General features: G+C 37.4%; 1 protein-coding gene across 4 annotated transcripts in view; it reads right to left on the bottom strand.

Annotated features, from left to right (window-relative positions):
* The window catches only part of ADK (adenosine kinase), a 538,475-nt gene that overhangs the window by 490,312 nt on the left and 32,772 nt on the right, over nucleotides 1-15,391 (bottom strand). For 2 of the 4 annotated variants that reach the window (XM_046026661.1, XM_046026662.1), the window contains exon 2: nucleotides 9,040-9,114. The exons of the other annotated variants lie outside the window; for them this stretch is intronic. In XM_046026661.1, coding sequence (XP_045882617.1) covers nucleotides 9,040-9,114 — 75 coding nt within the window. The remainder of the gene's footprint in view (nucleotides 1-9,039; nucleotides 9,115-15,391) is intronic. 4 annotated transcript variants of the gene reach the window in all.

Below are 15,391 nucleotides of genomic sequence, written 5' to 3'. Positions count from 1 at the left end.
GGCAGATTAGGGACTCCTGCGTGGCTCAGTTGGTTAAGCATCCAACTCTTGATCTTGACTCAGGTCATGATCTCAGGGTTGTGGGATCAAGCCCCATTCTGGGCTCTGCACAGAGTCTGCTTGAGATTCTCTCTCTCAGTCCTGCCCTCCCCCCCTCCACCCTGCTCAAGCATGCTGTCTCTCAAATAAAAGAATAAAATCTTTTAAAAAAAATTTTTTTAAAGGGGGTTCCTGAGTGGCTCCTGAAGGCTCAGTAGGTTAATTGTCTGCCTTCAGCTCAGGTCGTGATCTCAGGGTCCTGGGATCGACCCCTGCGTCAGGTTCCCTTCTCAATGGGAAGTCTGCTTCTCTCTCTCCGTCTGCCTGTTGTCCTTGCTTATGGTCTCTCTCTCAAATAAATAAATAAAAAATTTTTAAAATGCTTTAAAAAAAAAAAAAACTTGGCAGATTAAAACAACATTCGTCATCCCACACAGTTTTTAAGGATCAGGAATCCGGGAGTGGCTTAGCTAACTGATTCTGGCTCAAGGTCTCTCATGAGGATATAATCAAGCTGTCAGCCAGAACTGCAGTCATCTCCAGGCTTAAAAGAGGATGGAGAATCTACTTATAAGCTCCAGTACATAGTTGCTGGCAGGTCTCCATTCTCTACTGGCTGTACCGTGGAAGGCTCTTATCTCCAGCCACGTGGGTCTCTCCATAGGATGCCTGATTGTCAAGACAGGGCAGCTAGCTTTCCCCAGAATAAGCAATCCAAAAGATAGAAAGAGAAAAGTGTGCATACAAACAAGCCAGAGAACACCCAAGATGGAAACCACAGTCTTTTACAACCTAATCTATCAAGTAGCTTATCCTCACACCTCTGCTGTATGCCACTCCTTATATGGCTCAGCCCTGGTACAGTGTGGGAGGAGACTACTCAAGGGAATACCAGGAGGAGGGGATAACTGGGAGCCATCTTGAAGGCTGGCTATTACAGTGTGTCCTCTGCCTGCCCCTCCCCCACCAAGGATTCCTGCTTCTTGTTTCTAATATCCATTATACCAGGTTTGGTCTGTCTGACCAATAGCAAAAGTGATTATCACATCATTTCTAAGATTAGGTTATAAAAGAGACTAGCTTCTAACTAGGAAAAATGATTCTCTCTCTCAAATCATGTGTTGGCCCATGAGATGAGGAACTGAGGCCCTCAGTTCAAAGGCTCTTAAGAAACTGTAGGCCAGCCAATAATGAGGCAGCTGGGAAGCAAATGCTCCAGCCACACTGAAGCCCTGAAATGAGTGCCACCCTGGCCAAGAGACTGACTACAACTTGATCAGAGACTCTAAGGAAGAACCACCCAGCTCCACCACACTCTCAAATTCCAGACCCTCAGAAACTGTGAGAGATACTAAATGTGTGTTGCTTTAAAAAGCTAACTTTGGGGGTAACATGTTACACAGCAATAAATAACTTTATTAAATTTGTTTTTTTGAAGATTTATTTATTTGAGAGAGAGAGTACAAGCAGGGGGAAGAGTAGGACAAGCAGACTCAGCCCTGGGATGGGAGCCTACCAATCCCAGGACCCTGAGATCGTGACCTGAGCTGAAGCTGGACGCTTAGCCAACTGAGCCACCCAGACACCCCAAATGCTTTTTTAAAATATTATAAAAAACAATTCAGGGGGCACCTGGGTGGCTCAGTGGGTTAAGCCTCTGCCTTCAGCTCAGGTCATGATCTCAGCGTCCTGGGATCGAGCCCCACATCGGGCTCTCTGCTCAGTGGGGTGCCTGCTTCCCCCACCCCCTGCCTGACTCTCTGCCTACTTGTGATCTCTGTCAAATAAATAAATAAAAATCTTTTAAAAAAATAAAATAAAAAACAACTCAGAATTGTTATAAAAATCTTGAACTGTACAGAATGTTGAAATATAAGTACCTACCCTACATAATCTACCCTCCCACAATTGTTATTTACAACATATCCTTCCATATTTTTTCTTATTCCTATACAAATAAATGGAATGAACTTTTTTAATGGAATGGACTTTTTAATGTCTTACCCTTAAATATGAACAGATGGCCAAAGATCACCTAATACTGGAGGAAAGTCTCCATTGTGAAGGGGAAAGACTACAATAAACAATCAGAAAAGAGGAATCCACAAAAAACTGAGTTAAAGCTGAAAACAGAAGATAAACCTTCAAAAAAACAAATAAAACCATCTCTAAATAATATGCATAGGCAGGAAAAAAGCTACATCCATAATACAAGAATAAAATGTTACATAATAATAATTTACTAACAGCAAAATAAAACAACAAGCAAAAAGCTTCCACAGAGAAAAAGACTGGTGATTGACAAAGGAAGGAGATGCATTTGATGCTCTGGCAGACAATGGTACATGCCTTCAAAATTCACAAGGAAAACCCAACTAATCAATCAACAAGGTGTAAAGGAAAAAAATTTTTAAAGATCATCACACACATGCAAGGATTAAAAAAAATGTACTACATGTGTACTCATGAACTCTTTTTTTTCTCCTTTTACCTGTTCTTTTTTTCTTTTTAATTAACATATAATGTATTATTTGCTTCAGGGGTACAGGTCTGTGAATTATCAGTCTTATACAATTCACAGCACTCACCATAGCACATATCCTCCTCAGTATCCATAACCCAACCACCCTATCTCTCTCCCCTCCCCAGCAACCCTCAGTTTGTTTCCTGAGATTAAGAGTCTCTTTTGCTTCCTCTCCCTCCCTGGTTATGCGCGCTTTCTCTTAGGAAGCTACTGAGGCTAGGCTACACATAGCCTACACACACAGGAAATCAATTAAGACGATATGAGGTTTAGAAAACAAGAGATCCAAAACAAGCAGACTCAGCAAAGTTCAAGGAAAACTCCTATTAAAAAAAAAAAAGTCAACACCACAACCAGTTCAGTTTGGGTCACAAAGATGGAGAACTCTAAAAGGGAGGTTCACCAGAGAAAAGAGGTTGACAGACTTACTGATTTTGAGGAATGAGGAGTCGGAGGAGGAGGGGGGAGGTTAACAGGCATGTGGCAGATTTAAGAGAGTGGTTTGAAAATTTCAGTCAGCATACAGAAAGTGGTGCAAATAAATACAAGATACAATAAGTAACAGGAAGAAAAACAAATGTTTTGTAAGTAATCACGGTCCACAACTTTGTGCAAATGATTACTGATTTGTTTTAACATAATTTAATAACATGGCTAAGATAAAGAGGAAATGGTGGTAGGTGAAAGAAAGCTAAAGCTTTCATAAGCCATCACAACAGGCAAGTTAATACACAATATCTAAGACTGACAAATCCAAGGGGGTTCTAGCTGGTTAAGATGGTAGGTCGAACATGCAACCCTTATCTCAGCGTCATGTGTTTGAGACCCACCTTGGGGGTAGAGTTTTTAAAAAATAATTTTTTTTAATTTTTAATAAATAAATAAAAATTATAAACTCAAGAAATACCTAGTAATATAGACCCCAAACAGTCCCTAAGCTTAGACTGCTAGACAGATGGCTTGCATGAGAAATTAACCTTTAATTCATGTAGTGTCATAGTAAACATTCAGGAATGTATACCAGTTTTTACCAATTACTAGAACCTGGTCAGCAAGGAGGTAAGTAATCAGAGACTCTTCAACAATTAAACATCAAGAGATTATAAAAATCCTGGTAAAAATGGCAAAAGCAAAATTCTCAGACAGCCAGAGGAAATCCTCTCCAGTATCATCAGGAACATTAGGTTATCTCTTCCCACACAGGAACTTGAAGATCAAGTGTGCCCCACCAGCACAGAGTTCTGGAACCATGCTAATGGAATCGTGATTTTGTATCCTTTCCCTACATTAAAGGGACGTTTATCATTTGCCTCTCCAATCAACCATCCTTATCAAAATCATACACACCAATATTACTGTATTATTTAGAAACAACCAGATACCAGGAAAAAACAGCTAACAGAATTAAAAATGGTTTCTTTTGGAAAAATGGCACTTATGGGGGGATAGGGAAAAAGCAAGGAAAGAGGTAGAAGATGGAACAAAGGACTAACACTACTCCTTAAAAACCTTCAGTACCAGCTCACTTTTTAACTAGCTCTAGTTGTACATTGATAAGCATTTTTTTTTAATTGAAAAGGCCAGGAAGTTTTCTTAAAAATCAGAATCAGAAAGCATATTTCATCCATAAAATGTTTATGGTTAACTCATTTTCATAGTGTAAAATACTAATAAATATACATTTATTTCATTTGCTTCATACCTATTCCTGGAAAATCTGTTTACACAGTTCCAATATAAAAAATACTTAACTAAACATGGTCTGAAATGTAAATTAAACATAGTCTACTGAAATAATAAGCAATACTTTCAAAATATATTTTGGAAAAAATGATCAGGGAGGTAAGAATAGGAAGTCTTTACGTTTGTGATTAGGGTCCAAAAACTTGCTTTTTATCTCTAAGCACTAATTCAAAAATAAAGGTTAAAAATAAAAACCCTCCCAAAATAAAAATATTAAGCTTCCACCTGGCCATTCAGGATCCGCTGCTAATGAAACAAAGAAGCTACTTGAGCTCTCTGTAGTATCAGCACACAGCTGCCAGATTACAATCTGTTCACATTTGCATGAACTTTTAAAAAAACATATCCAGTGCCCCCTGGCTGGCTAAGTTAGTGGAGGATGCAATTCTTGATCTCAGAGTTGCGAGTTCAAGTCCCATGCTGGGTGTAGAGATAACTTAAATAAAAAATCTAAAAACAATAAGTAAATAAAAATAAAAAATATCCAAATATAGTAGAGTAAGAAAAGAGCAATTACCTAAGACTATACATAAACACAAAAACATATCTCTAGGTTACATATGCCTAAGAGATGTCTGGAGGCATGTTTATCAAAATAGTACCACTGGTTACCACATATCATAAAATTTCAGATTTCTTACTGTTCTTTTTCTTTTATATGCCTTTTTATTTCTTTAAATAGCAACCATTAATAAGTTGATTTCCTGAACAAAACATCCCACACTAAGCAAATGAAGGAGCTCTAACTTCAAGCTCATGAATTCATGTTCAATTGATTTTATTTTTATATTACTGTTTTGTTTATAAAGCTTTGAGATATAACTGACATATAATACACCGTACAAATTTTAAGTTACAATTTGATAAATTTTGATACATATTTATACTCATGAAATCAACACATAATAATGATAATGAACATACCCTTAAAAGCTACCTCCAGTCCCCTTATAACCTCTGCTTCCCATGTTCTACTGCACCCTGACCCATGCATATGAAATAAATGATCTTACTCTATCACTTATTAAATCGCATTTTCTATAATCTCATATAAATGGAATCAAACAGTATGTATTATTTTTTGTCTGGCTTCTTTCAATAAACACAACTATTCTGAGTTTCATCCAGTCAATATTCCATTCCTTTTTCATTTCTGACTAGTATTCCACCGTTTGGTTCAATGATCAGTTTAATGATATACCTTCTGATATTTAAGTAACATCAAGATTTTAGCTGTTAAAAACAAAGTTACCATGAACATTAGTGAGTAAGTTTCTGTATGGACATATGCTGTCACTTCTGTTGGATAAATACCTAAGAACAGAATGACTGGATCAAATAGTTGATGTACATTTAACTTTTTAAGCCTCAGTGCAGCACTTTACATTCAAACTCAGTGCAGTACTTTACATTCCTATGAGGAGAAAGTTTCAGTTCCTCTACATCCTGGTCAACATTTGGTATGTTCAATTTTAAAATTCAGTCATTCTAACAAATGTGTGGTAGTATTTCATCACAGCTTTAATTTGCATTTCCCTATAGCAAAAGAGGTTGAGTATCCTTTCATGTGCTTACTTATCATCTATATATCCTTGGTGAATGTCTCTTGTACATTTTTTAATTTGGTTGTTTCTTTTCTGATTGAGTTTTGAGAGTTCTTTCTATGTTCTGATCCAGGGTCCTTTGTGAGACATATGCTTTGCAACGATTTTCTCCTAGCCTGTGGTTTGTCCTTTCATTCTTTTAACAGTGCTTTTACAATAGCAGAAATTTTTCATTTTGATGAAGTCCAAACCATTACTTTTCTTTTATAGAACATGCTCCTGGTGTCATATATAAGAAATCATGGCTTAACACATAGTTAGAAAGATTTTCTCCTATGTTATTATCCAGAAGTTTTATGGTTTTAAGTTTGACATTTAGTTTTACCAGTTAATTTTATATATGGTGCAAAATATGGATCCAGGTTGGGGTTTTTTTTTGCATGTGGATATTCAATTGTTCCAGCACCGGGTCTTCAAGAGACAATCCTTTCTCTACTGAACTGCCTGGCACCTTTGTCAAAAATCACTTGTCCCGGGGCGCCTGGGTGGCTCAGTGGTTTAGGCCACTGCCTTCGGCTCAGGTCATGATCTCAGGGTCCTGGGATCGAGTCCCGCATCGGGCTCTCTGCTCGGCAGGGAGCCTGCTTCCCTCTCACTCTCTCTGCTTGCCTCTCTGCCTACCTGTGATCTCTCTCTGTCAAATAAATAAATAAAATCTTTAAAAAAAAAAAAATCACTTGTCCCTGCGCATGTGGGTCTTTTTCCAGATTTTCAATTCTATGCTATAATATCTTTATGGTGGTAACACCATTTTGATTACTGTAATTGATTATAAAATTTTGCTGTAAAACTGATTACTGAAAAGTATTAGCTTTACAATAGCTCTTAAATTTAGTAGTAGCTTTTTTTATAGATTTCATTAAATACTCTACATGTCTTTTATTTCTTTTTGCCTGATTGGCCCAATTAGGATCTTTAGGACCACTGTATACACTTTGAAGTGGTAAGAATCAACATCCTTGAATTGTTCCTAATCTTAGGGGAAATCATTCAGCCTTTCACCATTAAGTGCTCTGTTATTTACTAATAGGCTTTTCCCTAACCTAACTACTTCAAAATTTAATACAATGCTACAATAATCAAGACAATGTGGTACTGCCTAAAGGACAGACACACAGATCAATGGAATAGAATTGGGGATCCAGAAATTAATCCATAAATCTATGTGCAATTGATTCTCATCAAGAGTACCAAGAGCATTCAAAGGGGAAAAGAAGAGTCTCTTCAAGAAATGATGCTGGGACAACCAGATTTCCACATGCCAAAGAATCAACTGAATCTTTAACAGGCATCTTATACAAAAATTAACTCAAAACAGATCAAACACCTAAACTTCAGTGCTAAACATACTCATGAATCTTTGTGACCTTGGATTTAGAATGAATTCTCAGATATGACAGCAAAACCACAAGCAACAAAAGAAAAAAAGACGGGGCGCCTGGGTGGCTCAGTGCGTTGGGCTGCTGCCTTCGGCTCAGGTCATGATCTCAGGGTCCTGGGATCGAGTCCCGCATCGGGCTCTCTGCTCGGCAGGGAGCCTGCTTCTCCCTCTCTCTCTCTCTCTCTCTGCCTGCCTCTCTGCCTACTTGTGATCTCTCTCTGCCAAATAAATGAATAAAATCTTAAAAAAAAAAAAGAAAAAAAAAGAAAAAAAGACAAAGTTTTGTGTATCAAGGGAAACTATCAAAAAAGATTTTATTCTTTAAGTAGTCTCTATGTCCAGCGTGGGGCTTAAACCTACAACCCTGAGATCAAGAGTCATAGGCTCCATTGACCAAGCCAGCCAGGCAGCCCCCCAAAATAAAAACTTTAAAAATAAATGAACGAATTAAGAAAAGAACAGAACAAGTTTTGGCAAGAAAATGGAATTCTCCTATGACACTAGTAGGAACACAAATGGTGCAACCAGCGTAGAAAAGTTAGGTATTTCCTCAAAAAGTTGAAAAAAGAACTACCATACTCAGCAATTCTACTCCAATGTATATATCTTAGAGAAATAAAAACATACACCCAGATAAAACTCATACACAAATGTTCACAGACGCTTGATTCACAATAGCCAAAAAAGGAAACAACCTAAGTGTCTGACAATCGATGAAAGAATAAAATTTGTATGTATGTATATATGTATGTATATATATACATACAAAGGAATATCATTCTGCCATAAAAGGAATAAATTACTGATACATGCTACATCTTTGATGAACCCTGAAAAACATCATGCTAAGTGAAATAAGACAGACACAAAAGGTCACATACTGTATGTTTCCATTTATATGAAATAAAATGTCCAGAATAAGCAAATCCCAGAAACAGAAACTAGAATGGTAGTTCCCAGGAGACCAGGGAACAAGACAGAGATGGCGAAGGGCAAGCAGGGATAGTGAAATTGGGTACAGTTTTCTTTTTGGGGTGATGAAAATGTCCCGGAATTATATAGAGGTGATGACTGCACATGCAAATGTACTGGCAGTTACTAAATTACACACTTTAAAATTTTTTAAATTATGAATTTTAAGTGAACTTCACCTCATTTTTTTTAAAGTGGTTGCTCTTGGGCACAGAACTTGCTTTTTCATTATTAACCTTTTTTTTACTACTCAGTTTTTTTCCTTGTACCAAATGGTGTCAGACTGCCAGAAAAAGAAACACAAACTGATTTCTCAGCTAAGTTAAAAACACCAAAAGTTACTATTAAGGGAGAAATAATATATATTCCTGGCCTCTGAATTATGTCCTGCATATTCTTCTTGTCTTCTCTAATCCTATTTCTTCTCCCATTTATGTGATAGTACCATGACAGATGTAGTTCACTGACAGCAATCTAAAAATTTGGGAATTAAATCATTAGGTAAATCATATATACTTATTCCTTGCACAGAATAAAAAATACATTTCAAGTGAAACCAGCAATAGGCTAAGCATCTGCCTTCAACTCAGGTCATGATCCCAGGGTCCTGAGATCGAGCCCCAATTGGACTTCCTGTTCAGCAGGAAGTCTGCTTCTCCCTCACCCTCTTCCTATTGCTCCCCCTCCCTGTGCTCTCTCTGTCAAATAAGGAAATAAAATCTTAAAAAATAAATAAATAAATTTCACATAGTACAAATGAAGAATTTAATACTTACTTATCAAGGAAATCTTTATCCACTACAGCAGTGATGTCAAGAAGAGGATTTCCCATTCCAAAGAGAATATTTTCACTAAAAAAAAAACAAACACACACAAATGCAAGCATAAGTTAGAAATACTTCTGAAAACTGATGTATAAAATGCATACAAATATAAAAATAAATATCTTCATTTTACCTAGAAAATAAACCTAACATACTAGTTTATTAAACTATTAAATCTTTGCCTTTTATATTTCAGAAACATTTTAGAGGTATTAAAAGCCATTTAGAAAGGACGGTGACTTTTAAATTGGATTAAGTAATAGAGGAAACGAGGTCCTGTGACCTTTTTTTGTAATATTCAACAGCTAATCACTGAAGCTAATTAATTTCAATTTTTTTAAAAGATCTGTCGTAACAGGGGTGCCTGGGTGGCTCAGTGGGTTAAGGCCTCTACCTTCGGCTCAGATCATGATCCTAGGGTCCTGGGATCAAGCTCTGCGTTGGGCTCTCTACTCAGTAGGGAGCCCGCTTCCTCCTCTCTCTCTGCTGTCTCTGCCTACTTGTGATCTCGATCAAATAAATTTTTTTAAAAAAGATCAAAAAAAGGTCTATCATAACAAAGTTCTATACTCAACAAACAAGACAGATAATTAACTCTTTCTAGCTAGTAAGATACCCAACTACCAAAAGTTGCAGAAAGTCCTACAGGAGTCCAGCTTGTCCTTGACAAACTGGGAATGACTGTGGTGAGACCGGCTCAATGGGTATCAAAAATGGTGTAATTTTCAATTACATTTAATAGACTTTGAAGAAGTCTCTTTTCACAGTAATTACAGTATAGATCAAAACCAAGCGAAAGCTAGACTCCCACCACAAGTGATGCCTTAAACAGACAGAAGCCCAGCTGACTGCAAGAAATGGACCAGTGATGGGGCGCCTGGGTGGCTCAGTGGTTTAAGCCTCTGCCTTCGGCTCAGGTCATGATCCCAGGGTCCTGGGATCGAGTCCCGCATCGGGCTCTCTGCTCGGCAGGGAGCCTGCTTCCTCTCCTCTCTCTCTCTCTCTGCCTGCCTCTCTGCCTACTTGTGATCTCTCTCTGTCAAATAAATAAATAAAATCTTAAAAAAAAAAAAAAAGAAATGGACCAGTGGCTTGGTTGGGTCAGCCTTGATGGGAGGAATTCTTCTAGGTTTTTCAACAAAATTTGCTTCTGTGTAACTTCCCACTGATCCCCAGGTTGCTTTAGATCTCTTCCGCTTGCCTCCAAAGCAGTTACCATCTTCACCATTTGAAGATCAGAAATATCAACAGGACTAGTACTCCAGAGTTTAAGAGAATGGGATATAACCTATGATTATAGTCTATCATGATTTAGAAGACTAAATTACAGTATTGTATTAAAACCACAGATTGGGGGCGCCTGGGTGGTTCAGTTGGTTAAGCGTCTGCCTTCTACTCAGATAACGATCCCAGGGTTCTGGGACTGGGCCCAGTGTCAGGCTTCCTGCTCAGCAGACAGTCTTCTTTTCCCTCTCCCTCTGTCCCTTGCCCCGGCTTGTGCTCTCTCCCACTTTCTCAAATAAATACATAAAAATCTTTAAAAAATAAATAAATAAAACTACAGATTGGGCAACTATAGCTGAATATACAATGTTATTTGTCCCTTTTTTTTTTTTTAAAGCTGAATGGGGAAGAGTGAAAAGAAAATACATTTATTCAGACTTAAATTGTACTTATAATCAGAATAAAAATTTAATGTAAAAAAAATAAGTGCTTAGGTGATAAAGGATCAACAGGCAGATACAGGAAAACTTAATAATTATTTTATTAGAAACTTCTCTGGTTGGGGCGCCTGGGTGGCTCAGTGGGTTAAAGCCTCTGCCTTAGGCTCAGGTCTTGATCCCAGGGTCCTGGGATCGAGCCCCACATCAGGCTCTCTGCTCAGCAGGGAACCTGCTTCCTCCTCTCTCTCTGTGCCTGCCTCTCTGCCTACTTGTGATCTCTGTCTATCAAATAAATAAATAAAATCTTAAAAAAAAAAAAAAACTTCTCTGATTTATATAGTTACTCAAACAATAAAAACTCCTAGAATTTGACTTTTTAAAAAAATATGGGGTGTTACTGGGTTCCTTGGCTCTTTTTAAAATTCAGCCTTTTTTATTTTTTAGTGTTTGATTCAATGTATACAGTCATTAAATGACCACCAGAATCAAAATATGGCACATTTCTAACACCACAAAGGACCTTGCTACCTTCATGTCAATCTCTCCACCTGGACTTGTCCCCTCTTGGTTTTAAGGACTATAATTGTGACATTTCTTTTTCAGAAGTCAACCCTCTGAACATCTCCTGCATTCCCAAAATAGTTCATTGCATTCCATTTGAAAATGTAGTATAGTATTAATAAGTCAGTGAACTCTCTCTGGGCCCAAGGTTTCTTTTTTTTTTTTTTAAGATTTTATTTATTTATTAGAGAGAGTGTGTGTGCACACACACAAGCAGGGGGAGCAGCAGGCAGAGAGAGAGGCAGGCTCCCTCCTGATCAAGGAGCCCGATATGGGACTTGATCCCAGGACCCTGGGATCATGACCTGAGCCGAAGGCACACGCTAACCGACTGAGCCACCCAGGTCTCCGGGGCCTAAGGTTTCTATAGTCAAATAAGTATATGGAAAAAGATGAGTACACTGAATCACAGAACCGTGTTTAAACTTACATTCCTAAACCTATTTGTCCAGCAAAACTTTTTTTCCCCCTGAAAGCAAATGGACAAGAAAACTTTTACGCAAAGAACAAGAATATGCTGGGAATGAATCACTCAAATTTAAGACTGGAAGTAAATTTTTATGTATTATTAAGAATAATGATTGGGGGGGAGCACCTGGGTGGCTCAGTCGGTTAAGCATCTGCCTTCGGCTCAGGTCATGATGCCACGGTCCTGGGATCCAGCCCTATGTCCAGGCTCCCTGCTAAGCGTAAAGTCTGCCTTTGCAACCTCTCCCCATTCATGCTCTCTCTCTCTCAAATAAGTAAAAATAATCTTAAAAAAAAGAATAACAACAGGGAAAAAACTCGTTCTTTAAATATATATATGTAATATATATATTAAAGAACAAATTTATATATATAAATACAAATTATGTTTATATGTCATATAAATACATGACAACTTTTGCCTTGTTATTGCCAAATAATATTACAATTCAGTTAACGTCTTTTGAAGTCATTCTCATAATAAACTAAAATTGTGTGCTTGTCATCTATTCCTTGTCATTTTCCAATTTTCACCCCAAATTTCCTTCTTCAAGAGATCTGGGTAAAATTGATCCACTCCAGTTCATGGAGAGTAAGAGTCTGACTGGTTTAACCTTGAGGCACAGCAAAGTCTAAACCAATCTGCACAATTTATTTCTCTACCTTTATTGATCAGAGATGGACATATAACCTAAGCCAGTCAAATAAAAATGGACTCCAAGATCTTTTTCTAGGAGTGCTCACATACAAACTATCTATCTTCCTAATAGATATAAATGCAGGAGGTACTGGCACCTTAAGTACCTCAAGGTCCCCAGATGGGCTACCTTGGGATAAATCTGACATCACAGAGGGCAGAATGGAAAAACACAAAGAAACTAGGTCATTAATGAAGTTGGACCAATTAAGCTTTGCCTAAAACCTATACCTTCTTTGGACTTCTCAAATACATGTACGGTAGTTATATTGTTGATTCCAATCTTGGATTCCTTTCCTAATATTAACAGATATAAATTGTTGTATTTGATTTTGTGAATCCGCTTTATTTTGTAATTCATTTTTATTATAAAGCCAGCTCTTGCCCAGAGTGCCTCACCAGTAAACTAAACTTTTGTGTTCCTATAACTGGTCCGATTGACCAGAAATGTAGTATATCCAGTCAGCTATTCCCCTAACACCAGCCAACTCTATACTTACTTCTTTGTTCCTTGATCTTCCTAAATAAGGTCAGATATGCAACCCTACTCAATCACACCATTCCCAAGTTGCCCCTTTTAACACTCCATAAAACACACTCTTGCCAAAATCCCTTGGGAGGAGTACTCCATTGCTTGTAAGGCACTGTACTCCCTGAATTCATGCAATTTTCCCTTGAGTAAAGGACATCAAACTCATTACCAAATGTTTTAGTTTTGTGATTGGACAATAATAAACCATAATCCAATAAATAAAATGCTTTTCTAAGTTCTGTGAGCCACACTGCCAAATTACTGAACTCAAGGAGGGATCATGGCAATCTCTGAACTGTAAACTGGTTGGTCAGAAGTACAGATAATAGGGGCACCTGGGTGGCTCACTTAGTTAAGGGTCGAGCTTTTGGTTTCAGCTCAGGTCATGATGTCAGGGTCATGAGATCAAGGCCTGCATGGGACTCCATACATAGCATGGAGTCTTCTAGAGATTTGTCCTCCCTCCCTCCCCCTCTGCTCCTCCCCCCACTCGCATACAGCTCACTCTCTAAAATAAATAAATATATAAAATCTTTAAAAAAACAAAATAAAAAGAAGTACAGATAATAACTTGGACATATGATTGGAATCTGAACTGTGGGAGGGATGGTCTTGTGGGACTGAGCCCCAACTTGTGGCATCTTAACACTATCTCCATGTAGATAGTATCAGAATTTAGATAATTGCTTGGTGGTGTTGAAAAACCCACACATTGTACTTGCCCTACGTATCTCTTCCATTGGCTTTATACTTTATGATAATCAGGTTAACAATAAACAGGTATACATTAAACAGGTAAACATAAGAGGTATCATAGTTTTTGGCCATAGACCAGACACCATTTTGTTTACATCTCATATGACACTTTCAGATAATCTTCTCTGCCCAACTCATACCCAAAGGTTCCCATGTAAAGGTGCAAAAGTTGTCCCCTGCACAACTCCAGTGGGTGATGTCCACAGTATGGATGATAGCTTCTGGAGCTCTGTGTTAAGTACTGCTGCCTGTCCTCCCCAAGTTTTAACCATTCTTTCCCCCCTAGATTCTGTAAGGTCTTTGATAAATGTTTTTAAAAGAGTGAAATGACAAAACATTAATTCAAGATAGGTTGTGATAAGTGAAAAAGGAATGTTGCGCTCCCTAGAGCAATCCCTAAATAATAATACAACAATATCCAATAGAGGATATAAAATGAAAAACTACAATATACTCAACTTAGAAAAGAAGGCAGGAAAGACAAAACAACATAAAGGGTAAATGGAAAACAAAAGGATGGTATACTAAAATCCAGCCATATTAGTAATTATATTAAATGTAAATGGATTAAACACTCCAATTAAAGGATGAAGACTGTCACACTGGATTAAAAAACAAATTAAATGGGGGCACCTAGAGGGCTCAGCTGATTGGGCGTCTGACTCTTGATTTTTGGCACGATGGTGATTTTAGGGTCATGGGATGGAGCCCCACATCAGGCTCCATGCTCAGGGCAGGATCTGCTTGGGATTCTCTCTTCCTTTTCTCTGCCCTTCCCCCAACTTGCATGTGCTCTCTCTAAATAAATAGCTAAAATATTTAAAAACAAACAAAAACAAATTTGACATAATTTACTAGAGATGCACTTTAAATATAAAGGCACAGAGAGTTTGAAAATAAAATACTGAATAGAAGGATATTTTATGCAAACACTAATTATAAGAAAATTGCAGTGGCTCTATTTATAGACTTTATTAAAGTATAGCTGACAGGCAATGTTATATTAGTTTTAGATATACAAAACAGTGGTTCAACAACTCTATACATTATGTTATGCTCACCACAAGTGTAGCTACCATCTGTCATCATACAATGCTACTACAATGCCATCAATTCTATTCCCTATGCTGTATAGACAAGGTAGATTAAAACAAGGAGTGGCACTATATAAAAGGATTTCATACAAATAACTCATTTCATCAAGAAAAGAAAATAAATGGTTTCGAAACACTAAGGGAAAAAACTTGAGAGAAACAAATAAGACAAATGCAGTCTTAACACCCCTCCTTTGGTAATTGGTAAAACACAAAATAAGGAAGGAATCACACTAATTGAACGTTTATCCTAGCAAAATGAAAACTTAGGTTCACACAGAAACCTGTACACAAATGTTCGCAACAGTTTTATCTGTAAAAGTAAAAAAAAAAAAAAAAACAAAAAACTGGAAATGACCAAATGTCCTCCAACAAGTTAGTAGGTAAAAAAAAAAAAACTGTGGTACATCAATACAACAGACGAACATGGAATAAAAAAAAATAATAATGAACTATGATACAATTTGGATATATCTCAAAGACACATGCTAAATGAAAATAAAAGCCATATCCATGTGTTACATACTCTATG

This window comes from Meles meles, chromosome 13 (assembly GCF_922984935.1).
Source record: "Meles meles chromosome 13, mMelMel3.1 paternal haplotype, whole genome shotgun sequence".
Classification (NCBI taxonomy): domain Eukaryota; kingdom Metazoa; phylum Chordata; class Mammalia; order Carnivora; family Mustelidae; genus Meles; species Meles meles.
The sequence above is the reverse complement of the archived record's forward strand: the minus strand, read 5'-3'. Positions and strand labels throughout refer to the sequence as shown.